This window comes from Bicyclus anynana, chromosome 10, assembly GCF_947172395.1.
Source record: "Bicyclus anynana chromosome 10, ilBicAnyn1.1, whole genome shotgun sequence".
Classification (NCBI taxonomy): Eukaryota; Metazoa; Arthropoda; class Insecta; order Lepidoptera; family Nymphalidae; genus Bicyclus; species Bicyclus anynana.
The window spans coordinates 4057015-4082336 of NC_069092.1; the positions used below are offsets into that span (position 1 = coordinate 4057015).

At 38.3% G+C, this 25322-nt stretch overlaps 1 protein-coding gene across 1 annotated transcript; it reads right to left on the reverse strand.

The window, feature by feature from the left end:
* Nucleotides 1-411: 411 nt before the first annotated feature.
* On the reverse strand, nucleotides 412-17097 carry LOC112049615 (vacuolar protein sorting-associated protein 16 homolog). The gene is made up of 15 exons (XM_024087581.2): nucleotides 16770-17097; nucleotides 15897-16083; nucleotides 14746-14892; nucleotides 14340-14466; nucleotides 13166-13299; nucleotides 12747-12922; nucleotides 11897-12143; nucleotides 10544-10800; nucleotides 8222-8360; nucleotides 6881-7015; nucleotides 6310-6471; nucleotides 5335-5554; nucleotides 4219-4396; nucleotides 3538-3738; nucleotides 412-1996 (listed from the first exon to the last, which is right to left on the reverse strand). The coding sequence occupies exons 1-15, from the start codon at nucleotides 16817-16819 to the stop codon at nucleotides 1855-1857; spliced, it is 2502 nt and encodes an 833-aa protein (XP_023943349.1). The 5' UTR covers nucleotides 16820-17097; the 3' UTR covers nucleotides 412-1854.
* Between the last annotated feature and the right edge of the window lie 8225 nt (nucleotides 17098-25322).

The window sequence follows — 25322 nt, forward strand, 5'->3', positions numbered from 1 at the left end:
GTTATGCTTCGGCGACACTGATATCTGGTCTAGTGATTTGTACCTAAAAGCCATTTCGGTTGGTAAAGTTCGACATAGGTATTCCTAACGACTGTATTTTGCAAGGTTAACCGCTTTGTTATAGATGATTGATGTCACATCAGGTGACATTTGATTACTCAATCTTAGGTAGACAGATACCTATACAAAATCTATACTAATATTATAAAGCTGAAGAGTTTGTTTGTTTGTTTGTTTGATTGAACGCGCTAATCTCAGGAACTACAGGTCCGGTTTGAAAAATTCTTTTAGTGTTATATAGCCCATTTATCGAGAAAGGCTATAGGCTATATATAATTCCCGCATTCCTACGGGAACGGGAACCACGCGGGTGAAACCGTGCAGCGTCAGCTAGTACAAAATAAAAGCCCGTTATTAAGTAAGTAATAGGTATAATACAATTTTTATATTACAGAATATTTTCACTTGTAGTTTACAACTTAAAAGCGTACATTCAATAATCTTAAAATACAGTACAAGCTATATATGTTTGTTAACTATAAACCTTAACAGTTGTAATGAAGACAAAGGGTTACGAAACCCTTTGTTTTTCTTACAACTGTTAAGGTCATTGTTAGTTAGAACCACCGGGCATCCAGTTTGCCTATTCACTAATTTGGTCTTTGTTAACAACATATTAAAAACATCAAATTAACCAAGAAATGTCATCTACGTACTGTATGAAATCCATGAAGGGTTGTCAGTAGCACCGTATGACATTTGTTACAAAGAATCTCAATTTTGTATATCAACTAACATACGTCAAAGTTAGTGAATTAGTCTGCTGCAACGCCTCGCTGCATGACAGCTTGCGATCGAGGCGATCTGTAGCCCTAACATGCCCCCCATCAATTGGAAGTATCACTGTCTCTTTCATCCCAATGTAACGAAACTGAAAGAGATATATCCGGGTCGGCGTTATTGGTAAATTTGTCTTCACTAGATAATGTCGTGGTTTTTTATGAATAAATATTATGTAAATAATTTCATATGAATTGAATACTAACTGCGAGATGCATGTTGCGTGCCGGGTGGCTCTAATAAGCGATGTCCTTATCTTCACAGCAGGTCACAGTCTATAAATACTTTATTTTACAAACTATAGTAACTTTCAATATAATTAATAATGATATTATAATGACTAAGTATTTTGGAAGCAATGCAGATAAGCTTATATTTTCACACGATAAATAAAAAAAAAAAATAGCAATTTATACCCTTTTTTTGTTGGTAAACATTACACATCGAGTAGGGCGTATAGTATGGTGAAGAGAAGTATCGTCGACCAATAGCTGAGAAGTTGTCCCAGTCTTTTGGTCCCAACGCAATGAAAGACAGATTTCCAAATCTGGTCGCCATTTTTCTTTCTTTCGAGATATATCGTGGAGCGTATCTCACAAAAGTAATATATACAGTATTCTCGGGACTTTTTCCCATAAATTCAAGGTGTTGACGAGTCCAGAGCCGAACTGCATCATTAATATTTTTTTTAATAAAAAATAAAATCCTTTTTTATTTTCATACAAAGTAATTCAAATAATTCCGACTATCCATGTAACACACTCCTTTATATATCCAGCTATACTTGCACTTTAAAATACGTGAAACTTGGCTTCGTGTGGCTACATCATAATTATTAGGATGCGTATGAAAGACACATTTTAAGATCTATTTACCCCGAAAATATTTATTTTAGTCCCTTGAACATTTTTAATTAATTTGCGGTAAAGAATAATATAGCCAGAGTTATGGGAAAATATTTCCCAGCACCCTGTATATATTTCAGAGCTTGTATCTTGGCTTGAGCTACAAAGTTCACTTTTTGTTGAGCTGGTCGAGCAGCGCCTGTATCTTGGCGTGCGCGGCGGAGTCTCTCGCGGGACACTTGTTCAACACAAACACCAGCGCGATGTCATCTTTCTGGTCGAACGCCACTTGCGCCGCCTCCTCGTAGAACCTTCGATAAAGGTTAACATGGTGTTAACATTAGCATAGAGGAAAACGAGACTCCGATACAAATTACGTTTGGATGCAGCGGCGTAACGGAGCAACGAGCATTAACCTACATTGGTTCCTCAGCGACACTCCATGAGACTATCGATGATCTGCAGGGTTATTATGTAACTCGGTGTACCATTCAAGTAATCAGTCACTACATCGTTTTTAATCGTATTTTCGTGTTTGCAATCATCTAACGTTGTGTTTTCAACGAAATAACATTAACTGCACAATTTTACATTAAGTGGTAACGTTTTTTTGTTTCTACGATCATATTATATCATGATTAAATGACGATAATTGTGTAATTTCGTTAAGATTGCAAAAACGAAAATATGAAAAACGATGTAGTGATTGATTACTTGAATGGTACACCGAGTTACATAATAACCCTGCTGGGCGGCTTGCTAGTCTTCTGTATTGAGCTCGGCTGGATGGACTAAATCCAGCGGGGACCTATACCAAAGGATCCACGCACAACGGCCAATGAAATGGCCAATTACGGAAACGGCCCAGAAGGAAGATGTTAACATCATTATAAAACTGGCCATGATATCATTGACTCTTAAGTTAGCCATTATTAATGCTGGGCTAGTCTGGCCGGTATTCTGGAAACTTCGCGACATATTTTCGTCCAATGTTTATCAGTGTATGTATCAGCAATGCCTGAAGACGAAAGTCTTCGAACAGTAAATGTTGCCAATAAAGACATACAAATCCAAGTCTATGCTAAGAGTCTCTCAGCGGGCGACGGAACGAGCTTTGAGTTTCTCTGCTTGAATCGGAAATGTGGAGATCCGCAAAACAACCTAAGTAACCGACAGCGCAGTTTTGAAGCCTCAATAGCTCAACGGTAAGAGCGGTCGGACTCATCAGGGGGGGTGGTTCGATCCCCGCCCCGTTGGTCTATTGTCGTACCCACTCCTAGCAGTCTTTCCCGACTAGTTGGAGAGGAACGGGAATATTGGTCATATTATAAAATATATGGCAAAATAAAAAAAAAAGTGGTAATGGGCAGTGTATATTGAGAAGCCGATGGACGTTGGGGTCCCATATGCTGGAATAGTTATCCCACGCCTGAAAGCGTAGCATTGTTCGAACCCCACTAGGTGGAATGAGGACATCAAGCTGGTTGCAGGGAGCTGCTGGACGTCTATAGACTGTTAACTCAGACCAATTATTGTATAGGACCTGCCTCGCTAGCCGTTACTTCTCTGTCAAAGTATATGATCAACGATCTAATGCGATTATAAAAACTGTCTCTATAGAATCGATGTTAAATAGTTGTAATCGTGTTCGTCGGTTAAAGAGCTCCGTAAAAATACCTTTTTTGTAATTGAATTGTGTAAAAAACGGGCAAAAACTTCTAGTTTAGTATCAGATATATACCAAATCTAAGCTCATTTTCCTCAGAAAATGACAGAAAGTTTTGTTCGTGACTATGAGTGCGATACAGGTCCTTCTATAATTGGTCTGAGACAGTTATGAATCTAAACTTACTCAGCTTTGACGTAGTATTTGACTTTGATATCGTCGCGGCACTTGGGCAAGTACTTGAGCGCCTCGTCGTAGTTGCAGTACTTCAGGCACGCGTCGACGAACGGCTCGTAGCCCACCGGCGACTTCTTGGACTTTGACAGTTTTTCCAGCTCCGTCCAGTCTTGCTTGTCGGCTAGCGCTATTATACGGAGCCACCAGTACCTGTGTACAATTTAACAATACTTATATTATAAACGCGAAAGTTTATATGGATTTTGTTATACTTTAACGCCGCAACCACAGAAAACATATTATGTACAAGTACAGGACATTAATTCATTAAAATAAATAGCGACTCTCGCTACGATACAATGCGGCGTAATTCAGTTCGAACAAATTTATTAGCGAGCCGTTTTATTTACTTACAGCTCTTATTTTTATTACATCTATTTAAACAACGTTACCGTTATCAAATACAAAATACTCAATACTAGATTTAACGCACGGCCATGTTTGGGTACTTTGTTGATAAAATAAATACGTAGAAGTAATTATTCGGTAGGTAGTAGTAGGTACTACTTAGAGCACCTTGAACTTACCAGAAATACTTCCGAGCACCCTGTATTTGTATATGACAGTTATCTTTCTATTGTCTCGAGATTTGTCGTGGTGTCCATCTTTGGCATACAAGTCTATCAATACCTTCGATCCGGCATCCGGTACTCGGAGCGCAGTTTGTCGGCCAGCTTCACCTCGCCGTGGTCAAGAAGCTTCTTCACGGTGTCGTGCAGCGAGAGCCCCACGAAGCTCTCCCCGTACGTCTCCTGCAGGCTCGACTGCTGCTTGATCAGCTTGCGCGCCTCTTCGCATATTGATGCACCTGGAACAAGAGACGAACTTGGAATCTGATTCTTCTTCATCTTTTCTGGGCTTTTCCGCTCTTGGCCGTTGAAGTTGGGCGTTTTGCGTAGGTACGTACTGGTACTGGTAAGCTGGAGTCACTCCAACCAACCAATCAAGCTTTAGAAGCCAAGCAGACTACCTAGGTCGTCGAACGCCTCAACATAATATCTTTTATTTATTAAGGCAGATGTTCAAAAGAAATGGATTCCAAGTATTTTTATATTGCCTTCAGCCTTTTCTTGTTAATAAAATGTGTTGCTTGTTTCCTTGGATCAACATTTTAGGAAGATCCACATGTGCTGAATATGGATAGGGGTCTCATTAGGAATAGAAATTGCAACCCAAAGAAACGGCCAAAACACATTGAGACTAAAGGGTGTAGTTTACAGATAACTTAAGACAAGGATTCAAACAGAACACAATATTTATAATATGATATAATTAGGGAGTACATAAGGACGTGTAGAGTAAATCAAAGCTAAGTTATAAAAGACTTGATAACTTTGCTTTAGAGGAAAATGTTTTTGATGGGATTACGCATTATAGTCAAGTTACTCAGGTCGCTATCCCCGTTCCAGGCCACTTCCCGGTACACTTACTTTATGTGCAGAAACTCCTTATGTCGCTATGCTCTCTTCATTTGGGCAGTAGGTTGGTGAATGCATCACGAAAAGTGTAACTGGGCTAGACTTTTATGGCGCGTGCTGCCATCTACAGACATAGTGAAACAGTGTTTGTTATAATTACCACTAGATGGCGTTATTAGAGAACTTTCAAACAAACCCTTTTAGCAAACCTTAAGAACCCGTTGCGATGCAGTTTTGCTTGAGGCTCATAGATGGCGCTATTTTTTCAATTTATGGAAGAAGTTTTAACACACTCGTTTGTTTGACTATACTAATACAGTGAAGTTACCCAGGTCATTCTTCCCCTTCTTGTAGCACTCCCGGGCGGATATGAGCGAGGCCTCGGCGCTGCCCGGGTTGGTGTGGTCGAGCGCGTCCCGGATGTGAGTGGCCGCCTGCCCCGTGAAGTCGTCCTCCTGCACGTACACCTTGCGGAGCGCCTCGCGGTTGTGCCGCGCGCAGTACTTTATGTACAGCGCGTGCGCCAGGGGAAAACTTCTTATCGTCAGCTGGAAAGAGTTGCTTCGTTATTAAGTATTGGTATAATACTAATATACTAATATAATAAGTATTAAGGGTTGGTATTTTAATGAAATTAGATTAACTAAACAGATAATTCTGAAAAAGGAAGAAATAAAACATACAGAAAACCATCGATATATAAGTAAAGTATGCAAGGAACACATACTTCATACAGCTTTTTTTTAACATCCTGCTTATATACTTAAAAGTAACAATATGTTAGTGCTTGATTCTTGTTGTAACATTTATTTGAGACTAGCGGTCCCTGCGTTTGAAATGTTCACCAATCCCGCAGGAATCATAACTTTTCCGGGATAAAAAGTAGCCTATATGTTGGTCAATAACCTACTCTACGCACCTGTGAAAGTATCTTTAAAATCGGTTCAGTTTCAGTTAAAAAATTAGCCCGGACAAACAGACAGACAGTGTTTTAGTATCACAGTTATTTTAAAATGGCAGACAAATCAATTTTATATCATCATCATCATCATCGTCATCATCATCATCATCATCATCATCATCATCATCATCATTATCAAACTATAATCGGCTGCTGAGCTCGAGTCTCCTTTCAGAATAAGAGCGGTTAGTCCAATAGTCCACCAAGGTGGCCCAATGCGGATTAGCAGACTTCACATACGCAGAGAATTAAGAAAATTCTGTGGTATGCAGGGTTCCTCACGATGTTTTTTCTTTTTTCTTCAATTTTATACACATTTGATTGATTACATGGAAAACTCACTTCAAATTCATGTTTCCCCATCTTCTCCTTGAGATGCAGCAACACGATGTAGACCAGGTCGGTGTCTCCGCTGGCCGTGGCCTTCAGCAGAGCGCTGGGGCCTTCGCCCAGCGTCAGCAGTAGAGGAACTTGCAGTTTGCTGTGAGTTTCGTACTCCAAGATCTGAAAGCAGAAACCCAGTCTCCATACAAACTCGAAACAAAGCCCAAATGATACAGAGCTGAAAATTGGCCATAAATTAGGACAATTGAGGAGAACTCATGAGGCCAATTTTCCAGAATAAACTGGCGAGTATGTCAGTTTACCTATATTTGCCTAATCAGTAAAATTATTCGTTATAGATGGGCAATAATTGTATCCCTTTGACATAAAATTCATTGCATTATCTGTGTCTAACAGATAATAAGGATTTGAAACTATTTTGACACATCTAATCAAATTATGACAATAACATTACATAAATTATGACAATAACATTACATAAATTATAACAATAACATTACGTAACATTACATAGATTGACATTGACATGGTATGAAGAAACCGATGGTGTATAAATCGTACAACTTACTTTAATAGCTAAAGCCTTTCTGCCCTTCTCAGCAGCCTTCATAGCGATGGTGGAATATGAGATCCCAGGAATGTTTCTCAGCTTCTCTCCAATCTCGCGCGCAGCACTTTCATTGTCCAAGTGAGGTTGTGTTACCTGCAAGTAAGTGATGAGTTCAGTACTACCGCTTTCCGAGTACTTTTGCTTGGACTGCGCATAACGGCAGACCGTCACCATACCGCGACCGGGTACCCGCGTTATTTTAAGAGCGCTTTTAGTGTCATGCGTATTTCCTACGCATACGCACTGCGTACGTCGGCATACTGACGTCAGGATCGGAAAAAGATGCAGACGGTACGCACGACACTAAAAATACATAAGAAAATACAAGGAAGCGGACGACCGCAGTGAGTTTGCGTATGAAAAACGCAAGACACTAAAAACGCTCTAATACCGCGCGCAACAGCGCCGTGCGGCCCAGTCACAGTCAGTGCAAACTTCACGTCGCCAGCGCGACTACTCACGGGAAGTCACCACCGAAGCAGGTCTGGACAAGCTTGAGCCCTCTCTCTCTATCTCTCTCTCTCTCTCTCTCTCTCTCTCTCCTTCTAGAACACTGGCCGATCCGGCTAAGAGATCAGCAACCGTGTTCGCCACGAGCCCGCCCATCCTATCACCAACTCTGCCTCCCAAACCGAGCTCAAGTCACCAAATACCCTATCATTTATACCATCACTATTGCACCACCCGTAATCAAGGAAACAACAAAATTGTCTATCGTTTTTTGAAGGGGACGAGGTAAACTCACACATCGAAATTATTTACCACCATGAAATATAATATGTTGCGTCCATACACTACACACAACTAAAATTTGATTCGCAATTCACACACGCGTAATTTTTACACAAACACATTAGCTTAGACTATCCACAGAATATGTACAAAGAATATTCGATTACTTGATCGATGCTGTTGCGTCAGAAGCATCGATTCTTTTTAGATATTGTTTTTATTACAAATTTCATATAATTAAGGTAGAAATACTTACAAATGAAACGTAACTAAATATTTTAGTAAACTGCAAGTTGTTGGCCGTTTTTATACCATTTAACTACACAAACCGGCATTTTTAGGGAGCACACGACGAAAACGATGAAACATATTCCAACAATTAAACATCGATTCTATAGCAACAGTTTTTACAAACGCGTTAGATCATTGATTCTTAATCTTTGCCAGAGGGTAATGTCCAGCGAGCCAGGGCCCTAATCTAAATAGTCAATTTTTGTCAGTTCTCTCTACTGTAAGCCATGTAAAGGAAGGTCGTTCTATTTCTACTAAATTATATTTATTATTTACCTTGTAACACGCCCAATGAGACAGCACCCTTGTCCGTCCGTCTTTAAGCTGTAGATACGACGCGATATGTTCTGCCAAGCAATGCAATCGGCGCCATATTAGTCGATCTAGAAGAATCCTTTCGCCTAAGTTTTGAACTCTGGTTATATGTTAAGAATTTTGTCATCATATTTAATTAGCTTCAACTTATTGCACCTTGATCTTAACCTTTTCTTCGTGGACACCCTAAAAATAAGCTAGTTGCAGGGAGTAGCTGGAGGAGGCTCAGGAACGTCACAATGGTGTTATAAACTACTTACTATGTTCTACAGTGGACGTTCATTGGCTGTTGGCTGATGATGATGATCCGTAGCTAAGCTACATTATGATAGTAGGAGAGCCCTGATGCTAAATTTGCAGTTAATAAAGCGTCATAGGGACCGATTGCATTTAGTAGGTTTAATCATAGGAAGAAATAAATGGCTATTTACTTTTATCGCTTTCAGTGGTAGAAAAAAAACTACAGACTTTAAAAGCAATTTCTATTATTTTGGCTTACTGAAATTGTCAGAAAATTTTAGCGATTAATTAAGAGACTATTTTCTTCAAAATAAGTAAAAAATTAATCGCGCTCGTAACTCGAGAACTAAAAGGTCTAAAACTTTGGGACTCTCCCCTTCCATTACATTACGCTTAAATCGTTAGATTTTCGAAATACACACCTTTTAGTAATTAACTGACCTATTACAACCTTATCTGACGTTCTGGTTGAGTATTTATTTAGTTAGTTTAATATTAAGGGGGGGGTACCCTCAAAATATATAAAAATCCTGAGAAACATTTACTCAAGTAGCGAAGCTAGGATTCAGCTAGAAACTCTAGGCAAAAAGTTCAAAATTTTGAGAGGACTAAGACAAGGAGACCCCTTATCACCGAAACTATTTTCAGCTGTTTTAGAGAGTATCTTCCGCAAGCTGAACTGGGATAGCTTCGGCATAAATATAAATGGTGTTAAATTAAATCATCTTAGATTTGCAGACGATATAATCTTGTTTGAAGAGGATCCCACACACCTTGAAAAAATGATAAAATCACTTAACAATGAAAGCACAAAAGTGGGCCTTTCAATGAACATGGATAAAACAAAATTGCTTACTAACTCGATTCAAATACCTATGCAAATAAATAACCACCCATTGGAATATGTGAAGGAATATATTTACCTAGGACAAGTTATCTCCCATGAAGAACAAACAACTAAAGAAGTTAACAGAAGAATAGCAAACGGCTGGAAGAAGTACTGGTCACTAAAAGAAATCATGAAATGTAACGAGCTAAGCATGACAATAAAAAGGAAAGCTTTTAACACCTGTATACTGCCGGTTATTACATACGGATGTGAAACATGGGCACTCACTAAACTCCACAGAGAAAAGCTAGAACGCTGCCAAAAAGCCATGGAAAGAAGCATGTCAGGTATAAAAAAGCAGGATAAAATCAAAAGCAGTTATATCAGAGAGAAAACCCAAGTAGTCGATATCCTATCTCGAATCGACCAGTTAAAGTGGCGATGGACCGGTCACATGATTCGAGATAAGCAAGGCAAGTGGAGCACAACCGTGGCTGACTGGTACCCTAGAAACGGTAAACGGAGCAGGGGACGTCAGTCAACGAGATGGGTAGACGATATCAAATTAACTGCAGGTAACCACTGGAGGAGGGTAGCACAAAATAGAATGGAGTGGAAAAGACTGGAGGAGGCCTATGCCAACAGGCACTCCGAATTACTCGACATAATATAATTTAAATGTGTATTACTCATCTTGTATATTCGGAATAAAGGGCTTATTATTAATATTAAGGGCTCATACTTGGTGGACAGTGGATGGGAGAGCCGTGATAGCCCAATGGATATGGCCTCTGCCTCCGATTCCGGAGGGTGTGGGTTCGAATCCGGTCCGGGGCATGTACCTCTAACTTTTCAGTTGTGTGCATTTTAAGAAATTAAATATCATGTGTCTCAAACGGTGAAGGAAAACATCGTGAGGAAACCTGCATACCAGAGAATTTTCTTAATTCTCTGCGCGTGTGAAGTCTGCTAGTCCGCATTGGGCCAGCGTGGTTGACTATTAGCCTAACCCCTCTTATTCTGAGAGGAGACTCGAGCTCAGCAGTGAGCCGAATATGGGTTGATAATGATGATACTTGGTGGACCTCCAACCACTCAACAACGTGCAAGGTATAGTGCCTTATGTTTATCTGCCGCGCTCAACTAACTGCAAAAATCCCCTCATAGGCTCCCCTTGTCATAGTACAAGACCAAAGAGAATATTAAAAGGATACTGCAGGAAGGTGAGCGGTATGGCCACACGGGGGTCCCTGACCGCGTTGAGCACGCGCAGCCAGCGGCACGTGCTCACGTAGTGCTCCGTGAGCACGGGGTCCATGATGAAGCCTTTGCCGAACTGCGCGGCGCGGATCAGCATCTTCTGTACGTCAGCGTTGAACTCGAAGGCGGCGGCGTCGATGCAGTCTTGTACTGCGGTCGATAGGTCTGCCTTTATGTACCGGATGTGCTCGTCTGCTTTGTGGCTACGATTCTGTGGAGGGATTGACAAATAGCTTGAGATTGGCTGGTGGGAGGCTTCGGCCGTGGCTAGTTACCACCCTACCGACAAAGACCTCCACCATTAGAGCCTCAATAGCTCAACGGTAAGAGCGGTCGGAGTCACCACCGACGGGTGGTGGTTCGATCCCCTTCCCGTTGGTCTATTGTCGTACCCACTCCTAGCACAGTCTTTCCCGACTAGTTGGAGGGGAATGGGAATATTGGTCATATTTAAAAATATGGCAAATATTTTATATTAGCGTTCCGGTTCGATGTCGTGTAGAAGCCGTAAGGGGTGTGGATTTTCATTCTACTCCTAACAAGTTAGCCCGCTACCATCTTAGATTGCATCATCACTTACCATCAGGTGAGATTGTAGTCAAGGGCTAACTTGTAACGAATAAAAAAAAATCGATGTAAACTATCACCATCTATTTTCACACCCTTTTATTTATATTTTCGAATGTTTTTTATATAATAAATAGTCCAATAAACATTTTACAAAAGTATAACTCAATAATTAACGATTTATATTTAAAACTTCAATCCATTTTTAACCCTGTAGTTGAAAAATCTTGAATGACATTGTTTTATTGTTTTTTAAAATTAAATCAAAAGATATTCTTTTGATTTAATTTTCGCGACTAAAAGAATCCTATAATCTACGTACTCGTATTATTCATTTAAATACATTCAGTAGTTTCAGTGTTATGCCAGATCATTAAAAATACGGACAGACAAATAATAAAAAATAAATATTTTTGTCTTCAGTAGTACAGAAATTGGACCTGTTAAATTTTTATTATAAGGATAGATTTGGTCACTAACTATATGGACCTCATAAGAAAGACTTTAACTAACTCGGCGGTCAATCATACTAGCCTTCTTCCGAGTGGCTCTGTTTGATCTATGCAATTTATTTATTTACGTTATACCGATTAATACTGTAAATCTGGAATGGAGATAAATTATATTCTAAATTACCATTTTGTCCAGAAAAAACCCATGATTCCCGCGGGATTTATGTTGAACTGATATTAGTTTTATATAATAAATCACTGTGTTCTTTTTCGTAATATGGTACTGACCTGAAATTCCTTAGAAGCTTCAACCAGATAAGTGGCAGGCGCGATATTCGTCAATCTGAATATTTTCTCAACAACCAGAGGTACTTTCTGCAGCATTTCGTGCGACATCTCGGAGATGATCCTCACGCAGTCCATCTCCTGGATGAGGTGGAAGGGTCCGTCGTAGGGGTATTTCACCACGGACCCATTGAACCCGTAGATGTACATTGTGTCGTCCCAGTGACCCACTATTGCTTGTGACCCACACCTAAAAGTATATAATGATGTTGCTACAATAAAATCTATACTAATATTACAAGTTGGAAAGTAAGTTTGTCTATCTGTTACAGCGGCCATAATTATGGCAACTCAGCGAAATATTTCCGACATTGGTCACTGGAAATTAAGTCAGTCGCCTCTAGTTATTAGGTAAATAGAAGGGGGTGAAACAGGGGTTGAAAGTTTTTATGAAAGTCCCTAATTTTATTTTTTAAAAGTTATATTTACGAAATACAATGTGATTTAGGAATATTTGAAGTTCAACCCTGAAAGGGTTGTTGGGTTGTAAATTGGTTTTCATCATTATCATGAGACATCCTTTGAGAATGAGAGGGGTTAGGCTAATAGTCCACCACGGATACAATGTGGATTGGCAGACTTCACACACAGAGAGAATTAAGAAAATTCTCTGGTATGCAGGTTTCCTCACGATGTTTTCCTTTACTGTTTGAGACACGTGATATTTAATTTCTTAAAATGCACACAACTGAAAAGTTGGAATGCACCTCCCAACTTTTCAGTTGTGTGCATTTTCACCAACCAAACATTTGCCCTGAAAAATTGCTTTAATCTTCATAAATTGAGTACTTACCACACAAGTCCTTTGGGTTGTTTTATTAGTTTAGTATCAATTTCACAGTATTTGTTCTTGAGATCTGAAGAGCCGATCCATAATATACCGGAATCCGTAAAGAGTACGACGTGGCGGCCATTTTGTGAGGGCACTATCGTTATTATTTGGGTGTATGTATTGTTAATATCCGGACGCTGAAATTATTTAAAATAAAAAATGTAACGAAAACTTTTTAACATAAAAAATTAACCGACTTCAAAGATGCTTCTAAAAAAATTACATTGTGCCTATATCCTTTTAATTGTTAGGTTTAAAGGCCAAATGGGCTCTTAAAGTTTATTTTGTTGTTTGGCACCGCCTTCGAGCCGATCAATATAAAGGACACTGTTATTTTTCGCTTTTTAGAGTTAGTTGAAAAAAGAACTAATAAAACTGACCATCAGAACAGCTCGTGATTCACCAAGCTGGCATCTGTACACCTCTTTATCTCTGCAGACCAAAAACCCGATGACGGCTGATGACCTTAAGCCAGAACTGAGCACACACCATGAGCTTATTGGTTCATTAGCTCCTGGAAACAATAATTTTTAACAAAAATAAATATTTCTTGTTAATGAATGACGAAATATTGACAACATAATACTTTTCCTTGATCAAAGGTACTGTAAATGTTCTCTTCTGTACCCAAAAGTGATCTGATTGTAAAGCTTAGTCGGACTTGAAAATTTAATAGAAACAAATAAACTCAATTATACATTATACACATTTATAAAATTATATACAATTTTCAAAAAAAAAGAACCATTTAAAATTGTTTTTTTTAAAGAATATTTGCCATAATATATCTTTTAAATATGACCAATTTTCCCATTCTCCTCCAACTAGACGGGAAAGACTGTATTAGGAGTGGGTACGACACTAGACTAACGGGGCGGAGCTCGAACCACCACCCCTCGGTAATGAATCTGACCGCTCTTACCCTTGAGCTATTGAGGCTCTGAATTTAGTTCAAGACTGCTAATTTATAAGGGCTTTAGAAAAAAACAGAAAAACTTTACATCTACATTATACTATTAACGTAAAATCCGAATTAGAAACTTCGATCAAACTTCGACCATCTGGTTTACTGGATAAAATAAAATTAAATATGTCAGTAAATATATTGCCAATGCTTTGCTTAAAAAATATTTAAGGTCTTCTTATATTGGGATCCGTGGCGCAGTGGTATGCGCGGTGGATTTACAAGACTGAGGTCATGGGTTCAATCTCCGGCTGAGCTGATTGAGGTTTTCTTAACTGGTCCAGGTCTGGCTGGTGGGAGGCTTTCGGCCGTGGCTAGTTACCACGTTACCGGCAAAGACGTACCGCCAAGCGATGTCGTGTAGAAACTGAAAGGGGTGTGGATTTTCATCCTACTCCTACTCCTATCCTACTCCTAACAAGTTGGCCTGCATCCAACTATGATTGCATCATCACTTACCATTAGCTGATATTGTAGTCAAGAGCTAACTTGTAAAGAATAAAAAAAAACAAAAAATCCTCTTCCATTCAGAAGGCAAGTCCAGTATCTTTGATCAGTACCTCTTGTTGAAATCCAACAACAATACTTACTGGGTATGTCAGGTACAGATCGTATCTTAGGGTCCGACACATTGCTGAGTAGGTACATGCGGTTTGTTGTGGTCATGACAGCCAATCCTATGCCATGGGGGTTGGAGAACAGCTGTGCTTTGCACACCTGAAATATAAGAAATATCCAAATTAAATCAGTTTATCCAAATTTGATAAGATCCTATTAGAGCAGCTTTGGATACTCATTCTAATATAGAACTAGCTGCATTTCTAGAGAGAGGCCACAAGGTCTTTAAGCAAGTTTATGAGAGAGATTTTGCTGGTATTCCTCTCGCACCTACTTCTACGGCGTACAGACTAATACGGCAATTTGTTGTCCAAAATCGTAGCCGAGTTTAGTTCACTTGTATCATTATATTGCTATATCACAATATGAAGGCAGTACCTTAGTATCTCTGACTTCTTGCCCCATGCTGAATGTCTTCTGATAGGCTCCGAACATGTCGTACAGGAGAACATCACCACTCTCTTGTACACACAGCAACTGCTCCCCATCTGACCAGCCCATGTGAACCAGATTACCACTGTTCCACTGGAATATTATAAAACACATATGTCAACACATATATCTGCAATCGTACAAGGTGTTGCGGCGTATTTCCCATAACTTGAAGGTGTTGCGGCGTATTTCCCATAACTTGAAGGTGTTGGCTAGTACACTTATAGGAGCCAAACTGCATAACAAATTTTTTTTCAACAAATAAAAACTTTATACAAAGTAATTCTAATAATTCTGACTATGCATGTAACATATTCCAGTGGTTAGACTGTCAGTATCAACAACAAATTGCAACTGGCTCTCCACATGACGGCCTCCGTGGCGCAGTGGTATGCGCGGTGGATATACAAGACGGAGGTCCTGGGTTCGATCCCCGGCTGGACAGATTGAGATTTTCTTAATTTGTCCAGGTCTGGCTGGTGGGAGGCTTCGGCTGTGGCTAGTTACCACCCTACCGGCAAAGACGTACCGCCAAGCGATTTAGCGTTCCGGTACGATGCCGTGTAGAAACCGAAAGGGGTGTGGATTTTCATCCTTCTCCTAACAAGTTAGCCCGCTTCCATCTTAGACTGCATCATCACTTAGCATCAGGTGAGATTGTAGTCAAGGGCTAACTTGTAAAGAATAAAAAAAAAAAAAACATTTCACTAGTAAGCTACTACTTCATGATATTTATCAATGAATAAGTTTTGCTAAGTCATAATATAAGGATGCTAATAAGAGACACTATTTACGATCTTTTTCCAAAAGAAATATTTTTTACTCTGAAAATATTCAATTTTTGAATGTTCCATAAACATTTTTAATTAATTTAACTTAAAGAATATAACCCTAGAGTTATGGAAAAAAAAAGTTCATAAATATTAACTTTTATATGTTCCAAAAATATTAACTTTAAATGAAAACTGTTAGTTTGTCATATTTAAAAGGTGAGACAAAATAATAAATATATTACAAAAAAAATTGAGACTTAAAAACAAAGTATAATTGTAATAATTACAGACAGATATACAAAAAATATTTACTGAAATACTCACTACAATCTTAGATATAATATTCCCAACACAGTTGTATATTGTAATGATGGGTTTAGCAGTGCCAGGGTTTCTCACATACTTTCTGTCCCTCACTACGGCCACTGGACCTCCATATGGGGCTCCACTTACAATCATAGTGCCTAGTCCTTCATCCATAGACCATACCATGTTGTATAAGTCAAACTTTCTGTAAATTTCAATAACAAACATTAGCATTCAAGACAATATAACATTTGAATATAATCATTTTCATTAACAACCCATATTCGGCTCACTGATGAGCATGAGTATCCTCTCAGAATGAGGTCCACCACGCTGGTCCAATATGGATTTCACACACAAAAATTAAGGAAATTCTCAGTCTCAGGCAGGTTTCCTCCAACATGCACTGCATGACTATGCAAATGTCAAAATATTTTGTGAACTACCTTTAGCTTAGGACTTGACAACAAGCTATTCATATAAACATTAATCTTGAAGCCAGCACTTAACTGTGTGGAGGGTGGTAAAAAATAGAAATTGTCTAAATTGACTATTATCTGACATGCTAGTAAGCTAAAATTAAGGCTATACTGTGTCACTGATAAAGGTATATAACTGAACAATTTTGTCTATTATTGTGGAAATAATAGGGCTACTACTTATTGGGAAGATTGTTAACTATGGCTCTCGGATTCAAAACCAACATTCGAATTAAAGGGTTTCAATGTGAGTGTTACGTATTATAGATGCAATTTCTTAAAAGAATAACTTAAACACCATATCATGGCTAAATTCTAGATTAAAGACAGGGAATTGATCAGTTGTAGGTATGACTAGACTTTTACTCCCTTGAAAAATAAGTGGATTTTATCCAATTATGTAAATACATACCTATAATAAGCATCTAATTGAAACCAATCTGCCGTTAGTAACGCCGACATGTTTGCAGCTTTATCAGTAGAATAACGCTTAATTAATTATTTTAATTGGATAGAACACTATAGTTTCACAAAATTGCACTGATTATAAACTTTAAACCATTTTACGGGTTTTAAACGCCTGTACTTAAAATACCAATAAAAAGTGCATCTAATTTGATCTGTTTTAAACACAATTTACACTTGAAAATTAAATCTAAAGGGTTTTTTATTTTCAATTATAATTCAAAACCAAAAGCAATGTTTTTGTTTGCAGTTTGACTTCTTAATCGCCGTAAATTTGATATTGACATTTGACACTGACAGATTGACATTGACAGAACAAATGACGTACGACGTGTCTGAGATGTGTTCAAATTAAAATTATGAGAAGAATTATTTTAATTATGAAATCGCACGTTTATCATGTGTGATTATGAATTAATATGTGTGATGTGTGTAAACAGGCATTAAACAGATGTATATGAACATACAATTACTATATCTCCCTACTAATTTCATCATCATCTCCTTACCCTTATCCCACTTAAGTGGGGTCGGAAAAATATGTCAATCTTTTCCATTCGTTTCTATTACTCGTCAACTCATCATCCACTCCTTTTACACACATGTCCTCTTTCACACAATCCAACCATCTCTTCTTTGGCCTTCCTCTCCTCTTATGACCTTCCACTTGCACATTCAACATTTTTCTAGTAATATGACTTTCCTCTCTACGCATTACATGTCCATACCAAGCTAACCTTCTACTCCTCAATTTTTCTGTCACTGGCGCCACCTTCAGACTTCCTCTTATATACTCATTCCTTATTTTATCTATTCTTGTCACACCACACATCCATCTCAACATACGCATTTCGTTCACATGCATTCGTTTACTATCCATCCCTTTCACCGCCCAACATTCTGATCCATACAGCACGACAGGTCTTACAACCGTTTTGTATATTTTACCCTTAAGTCTAAGAGGCATTCGCGGGTCACATAGTACACCTGAGACCTGTCGCCATTTCATCCATCCCGCATTCATTCTACTTTTTACATCTCGGTCCACATTGCCATCGTTTTGAAAAAGCGACCCGAGGTACCGAAAATCGGAGCAAGCTGGTAGGGTTACATCATTTAAGGCAATTTTGGAAGATTGAGATGTACCGCCAAAGTCCAAGAATAAGTATTCAGTTTTCGTTTGACTGATTCGTAGACCAACACTTTCCAATTTCTCCTGCCATTTTCCCAGTCTGCTCTGTACCTCAGATGCGTTTTCTCCGACAAGTACAATATCATCGGCGAACAGCATACACCAAGGTGCTTCTTCCTGTATGTCTGATGTCAGAGCATCCATTACTAGGAGAAACAAATAGGGGCTTAAAGCCGATCCTTGGTGTAAGCCCACCTCCACTTGAAACTTGTCAGTAACACCAGCTTCTGACCGTATGCTCGTGCATGCATCTCTATACATTTCTTTCACTATTCTAACATACTTCCCAGGTATTTTCTTCACCTTCATAGCCCACCATACAACCTCACGGGGTACTCTGTCATACGCTTTCTCTAAGTCAACAAACACCATGTGGAGATTCTTTTGTGCATTCCTGTATTTCTCACACAGTTGACGCAAAGCGAAAATAGCATCAGTTGTACCCCGTCCTGGCATAAACCCAAACTGATTTAGAGTAACCTCACTCTCCTCTCTTATTCTCTTATCTATCACTTTCTCCCAAATCTTCATAGTATGTGACATGAGCTTTATTCCTCGATAGTTGTTGCAATTCTGGACATCACCCTTATTCTTAAATATGGGCACCAACGAACTGCTGGACCACTCTTCCGGGATTGACTCTTCGTGCAACAACTTATTGAAAAATAAAGTCAGCCATTTCCATCCATCCACTTTCAGGCACATACATTCTCTAATTCGCGATTCCAGTCATTCTCTTCGTTCATCAACTTTTTAAAATATTCCTTCCACCGACCTTTTATTTCTTCGTCATTTGTCAAAACCTTTCCGGCATCATCTTTTATGCATTTCACATGTACTATATCCCTTGCATTCTTTTCTCTCGCTTTTGCTAGGCGAAATAAGTCTTTTTGCCCTTGGGGATAATCTAGGGACTCATACAATTTACTGTTTACTTTTCCCCTTGCAATAGCAACCGCTTTTTTCGCTTTCATTTTCTTCTCCACGTAAACATTCTTTTTAATCTCTTTCGAATTGCCGTCATAATCACTCACATTTTTCCAATCCTTAAATGCATCCTTCTTTTCTTTCAGTATATTTTGTATATCCTTACTCCACCACCATGTGTCTTTAGCTATCATACTTTTACCTTTAGTCTCTCCAAAAACATTCTTTGCCTCACTCCTCATGCACAAAGCTATTTTATTCCAGCATTCATTCCCCGATTTATTGTTAAGGTCATCCATGTCAATCATTTTGTCTACCACTCTTTTTCGAAACTCTTTCACACACTCCTCTTTCTCTAACATGTACCATTTTATTTTAGGCAGGGTCTTAGGCTTAGGCATAGACTTTTGGATTTTAATTTTTATTTCCATAAGTAAAAGTCGGTGTTGTGATACTAAAGGTTCCCCCGGTATGACTTTACAGTTTTTAATTTCTTTAATATGGTCTCTTCTTATAAGAAAATAGTCAATTTGTGTATTATGATTCCCACTTTTATCAAATTTATTATGTTATCAAATGTTGATCCTGTTTTTCAAAGAATGTATTAACTACTGCCAGATCAAAAGCCGTGGCTCCCTGCAGCAGGTTTTCTCCCTCCCGATTACGGTTTCCAAAGCCCCGACCTCCATGTACTCTCTCATAACTTTCATTGAGTCTTCCTACATGACCATTAAAATCTCCCCCTATATAGACCTTTTCATTATTGGGGATAGCTATCATAACTCCGTCAAAATCATTCCAAAACTTCTCTTTCGTCGCATCATCACAACCTGTTTGAGGCGCATATACACTTACTATATTGGACATTACATTTTCTATAATTAGTTTGACTACTATAATTCGATCATTAACTCTATTTACATCTGTCACACATTTTTTCAACTCATTATCTAACACTACACCAACCCCATTCCTTTTGCCATCACTCCCGCAGTAAAAAAATTTAAAACCCATTCCGATTTCTCTAGCTTTTGAACCCTTCCATCTCGTTTCTTGCAAACAAGCAATGTTCACACGTCTCCTTTCTAAAACATCCGCTAGCTCTCTCCCTTTCCCAGTCATAGTTCCTACATTCCAGCTTACCATCCTCATTCTTACTTCCCGGACTTGCTTCTTACGTCGCACCCGTCCATGATGCAACAACCCTTGTCCATTTCCCACAGGCGCCGGGTGCTGCACCTGCGCGTCGCCTAGGGGGTACGCCCTAACCTTCTCACAAAATCCGGTTCCTTGTATTGACATATTTTTTAAATGTTTTGGCTAGTAATTTTTGTGACCGGCCGCCTGCCTGACGTCAACCCTCCTTGGGAATCCTTAGAGTTGTGGATTTTTTCGAACCGCCACCCACTAGCGACATTTTCCCTTTCCTTATTATTAATTTCATAATGAGGTCTTTAAGTACTATGAGACAATATCTCAGTTGGTAATGTTGTGGTAATCATTATAGAAGTCGTGGGTTCGAGTTTAGAATTTCCTGTTTTCTAAATTGGCTCAGGTCTGTTCTGGTGGCGTTGGCCGTGGCAAGGTACCACCCATCGGCAAAGACGTACCTCGCTAATCGATTTGGCCGGTACAACGCCATGTAAAAACCGTTAGATGAAGTCATGGAAAGGTAAATGAAAATTATCTAAGTATTACATTATTACCTACTGTTATGTCTATACATACATGCACTTAGCCATTTACCTACTTACTCTTACACAAGTGTAATCACTAATTTGTTATGTATATAGCCCATGTTACGCTTTGGGGCTATGAATTTTAATTCACGTAATTGTATGTTTTGCAGACAGCATTGTTGAGTGAGCGAGGCTTAAATACGAATCGCAGCTAAAACTGTAGGTAAGTATTAAAGGCCGACCTACGTAAACATACGAGTATCTAAGTAATACATACATACTAAAATTAATGTATTTTCAAAAATATTTGCAAAGATAGGTAGGTACCAACCTAATTTTATTGGTACAATCTGTACGTCGTTGGTTTAAGTAGATAGATAGATAATAATTAGGTATTTGAGTTTGAGACAAAATACGCATACGGAGTTCATCTTTTAAATTAATTTATGCAGGGCAACTATTTTTTTAAGCGATTTTGTTGGATTATTTTCGATTATCTCAGAAAATGACCGATCATCCGATCTGTCATGTCTGTCGCACGACCGCTGGTCGTTGGAGTCAGATGGTTCTTGAGTGGAGACCGCGTCTCGGCAAGCGCAGTGGCTGGCATCGATTGGATACAAAAATACAAAAAAAACGACGGTTGGCGCTGCTTAAAAGAGGCTGCAGGAGCAGTGAATACATAAAGGCTGATGATGATGATTAGGGCATCCAATCTAGGGGGGCAACAGAGCGGACGAGAAAAACGAGTAGGTACCTACGTGAAAGTTGGCCTAACATTTTTTTTATTAGATTGTAGTTCACTTAAGGATAGGGTATGGGAAGATGGCTTTCATCACAGATTAATAGATAGCTTTCATCAAACTATCTTAATCCGGCACTGTCTTTACGTGATGGTTTTCCATTTCCCATCAGGGCCATCTAGTTGGTCCATCAATACTTAGAAGGTACTGTTTTTAATGTATTTGACTCGTTAATGAATATTTATCTACTTGTTTGAATAACAGATTCCTAAGCACCTGCATGCCGGTTTACAGTACGGGTTTTAATCGTTGATGTATTAACGGTTTTCACTTTCTAACTATGAAAAACTTTAAAGGAAATTGTCCCTTGAAAGACTGCTTTCCAGCGAAACGTGTACCGGTTTTTATTATGTTGAAAATTTCTTTACGAGTGAGGCAATGTTAATTAATTTTATGGCGGATATTATGTAGCACTGGGTATAATTATTTTTCTCTCTCTTTTTAAACATGTTATGGAACAAGAATGAAATTCCCTGTTCCTCTTCTAATTAATCGAAAATTGCACTAGTAATAGGTAAGACTACAAATTTGTATTAATAAAACATAGAATAGAACATAATCAAATTCAAAAGATTATGACTTCGATCCTCACGTGTTGATTACACGTATTTGTCCCCTTTAAGCACGGGCTTCCCGCTTAGTTGGAAGGAAATCTCTTTTTTCTTTAAAAAATAATATTTGTTTCCTATTTTAAATTTTGACTAATATTCCCGTGCCCTTCCAATAAGTCAGAAAGACTTTGAGGTGTATGGAATAGTACACAGCGCGCGTACTTTAAAAATACCGTCGTCACACTAACATGATATAATTGAAATTCGTAATAGGTACCTAGACTTACGAATAATCTCAAATTGTCTTCTTTATAATGACGTATCTACTCATACCTTGTATTATTATCAATTCTCAACCTGCCAGGGATATATTAATTTTCTTGATTATTCGTTTCTACACGACACGCGGGCATTCTACCGGAACATTAAATCGTTTTATGACATGTTTTTGCCGATGAGAATTCTATGGATTAAAAGCCTGTAAAGCCAGACTTTCGTAATTTTCTAAAGCTTCTCGTTTTAACGTTATGTACGATAGTCAAGTATGAGTTGTGGCAGGTTTTAAGGTCTAAACTAATTTTTTTTATAATAGGTCAATATAAGTAGATCTAATATAACTTTAAAATAAACTTCTATATGTTAAAGATAGACATATAAAATTATATTAAAACTACTTATTACTAAATAAATAAATACTTTTTAAAATATTTTTACAGGGTATCACGAGATATTATGTCCTCGGATACTTGGCTTCATGGCAACCTTTCGCTTTAGAGCCTTAAAGTTTTATCTTTAATAGTGTCTTTTAAATTGTTGCCATGATCGTAAGTGACTGGTCAATAGGTATATGGTTTACGCTTAGTTAAAGGTTTGGATTCTTCGTAGATTGTCCTAATTAGTAGGTAGGATACGGTAAGGACATGGAATGACAAAATTTCAGCATTTGTAGAATAGCACATCGATTTATATCGTTAGATAGGCTTCTCCATACCAAAGAACGCACAATGTTATGTCATTACTCAAAGACGTGCACGCACATCTTAACTCAGTATGCAACAAGCTTATGCTGTGACTTAAAAAAATATTTTACTGTTTTTTTTCTTGTTTAATCCCTTAATTATGCCTTCGTGGTCATTTTGGAAGTGTAAAAACACAAGCCGCAACACGAATAATGAAAAAGTTGTTACTTTTCATTCGTAAGTATTAGCGAAACTAATGACATATACGCGAGTCTTCGGGGCCCATCTAACGATCTACGATCGATGGAATAGCAAATGTCTGGCGTTTACCGGCTCTCAATCAATTATGTGTTTTGATCAGAATACGTCCATAATTTATGTGGCGACGTCGCGAGTCTACGGTTAAATAATAATATTGTAATGAATTAAATAATAGTAATAATAGCTAAACATGTTTACATTCCACAATTTGTAGTCTGGTCAATGACATTAACAAACCAGTATTTACAATTTTCTTACATCACTATTAGGAGGCCTACTAAAAATGTTAGCTTTTTGCGTATAATAATGCAGGCTACAGACTTTCAGTTTCATATAATGATATTTCGATTAGATTGTCGGTTAAACGTTAAAGTGTTTAACGTTAAAACTGAAGGTCTGTAGTCCGCTATAGTCGCACTGTGCAGTTAAAACCTCCGGGTGTAGCAACCAGTAGCAACACTGAATACTGCACACTTCACAAAACATAGTTTAACTGGAAATATCATTAGATAAAACTGTTCAGTTTCAGTAATTTACAGGTATAATAATTATAATTAATCTGTGCAGTTTTGAGTTTTGCCTACACATGGGCGATTTAAGTGTTCGAATACTGAAGGTCTATAGCCTGCATAGCTTGTTAGGACAAAATATTTCTAGATAATTAAGTCGTTTAATAATTTTACGCATGAACAACACCGGCGTCCATTTTCTCACGATTCGTCTCTTGTACGCGGACTGATAAGTAGTCGAAGAGAGTGTAAGGAATTTTACATGAATAAACCAAGTAAGCACTATACTGGTTTCCTTTTCGTTTCTATTGGAACTTGATGAGTGTAAAAGAGATGGTGATAGTTGTAAAACTGTAATTTATCATAGGAACACTTACTGGAGAGTCGTGACATGCGATTTGTATGAGCTGGTACGGATGTGTGAGTGATTCGGTATCTATAAAACCTACCACAATTTTACACTGGATTGTATGTATAGTAATTTTTAAAAAGTGTAATTTTGAAAGGCATAAATACAAATAATTCATGACGACAATACTCAATAAATGAGATTAATTTCTCTAGATGTCATTTCTCTCAATAATATTATATTCTCAACATGACTTTAAACTAGAGTTACTTTTGAATCCAAGATAACACACAAATAACAAAGATATTTGTAATTTTCTTTGAACGCCCATACAAATATAACGATTATGATCAACGACGTCATCAATTAGTGTCATTTTGTATGGGGCGTTTTTCAAAGATCCGTGGCAGTGCCGCGAATATGACCCTTTAAATGCCTGTAGCTCCGAAAGTAATGATCGCAGATACCCTTTTTAAAATTGCTTTACTATTAGCATACTCCTAATTTATATACAATTTAAAAAACTGTCATCATCCCTATTCGTAGGAGGAATTCTACAAGCTATTGCTTATATCTGTTATGGGACCGGTGTGAGTGGTAAATATCTATATTTCGCCAGAACTTCCACGGATTTGGAATATTCTGCTGATGTCAGTTTGGAAACTGATTTACAAATGTTTGTTGTTATTTGTGAAAATGTTTGAGATGTTGCTTGAATTATTTGCGGAGTTAGGAATTCGAGATCTTAGTTCCTTTGTTGTAGATCCTATGTACTCGTACTAAATGAAGGTATCTGTTTTAGGGTTCTGTGCCTCTAAAGGAAAAAGGAACCCCTATTAATTTATTCAATAACATCATACTCATCATCATAATCATCATCATTATCATCATTATCAACCTATATTCGGCTCACTGCAGAACACGAGTCTCCTCTTAGAATATGAGTGGCTAGGCATTGGCATGTTGAGTCCACGACGCTGGCCCAATGCGGATTGGCAGACTTCACACACGTAGAAAATTAAGAAAATTTTCAGGTATGCAGGTTTCCTCACGATGTTTTTCCTTCACCATTTGAGACACGCGATATTTAATTTCTTAAAATGCACATAACTGAATAGTTGGAGGTGCATGCCCCGGACTGGATTCGGACCTACACCCTCCAGAATCGGAGGCAGAGGTCATAACCACTGGGCTATCACGGCTCTCGGCTGGGTGTCTTCGTCAGAAGGACAGTAAGTATTCATGGCCACTTCACCTTACAACATAACAA

What these genes read in the sequence shown, in the direction of transcription:
- LOC112049615 (XM_024087581.2), bottom strand. Translation starts at nt 16,819, where the DNA reads ATGTCGGCGTTACTAACGGCAGATTGGTTTCAATTAGATGCTTATTAT. An exon ending in ATCTGTACCTGACATACCCA is followed by an intron (nt 13,300 to 14,339) that starts GTAAGTATTGTT and finishes TATTGTTTCCAG; the next exon opens with GAGCTAATGAACCAATAAGC. An exon ending in GAAGGGGAAGAATGACCTGG is followed by an intron (nt 4,397 to 5,334) that starts GTAACTTCACTG and finishes CTCTTGTTCCAG; the next exon opens with GTGCATCAATATGCGAAGAG.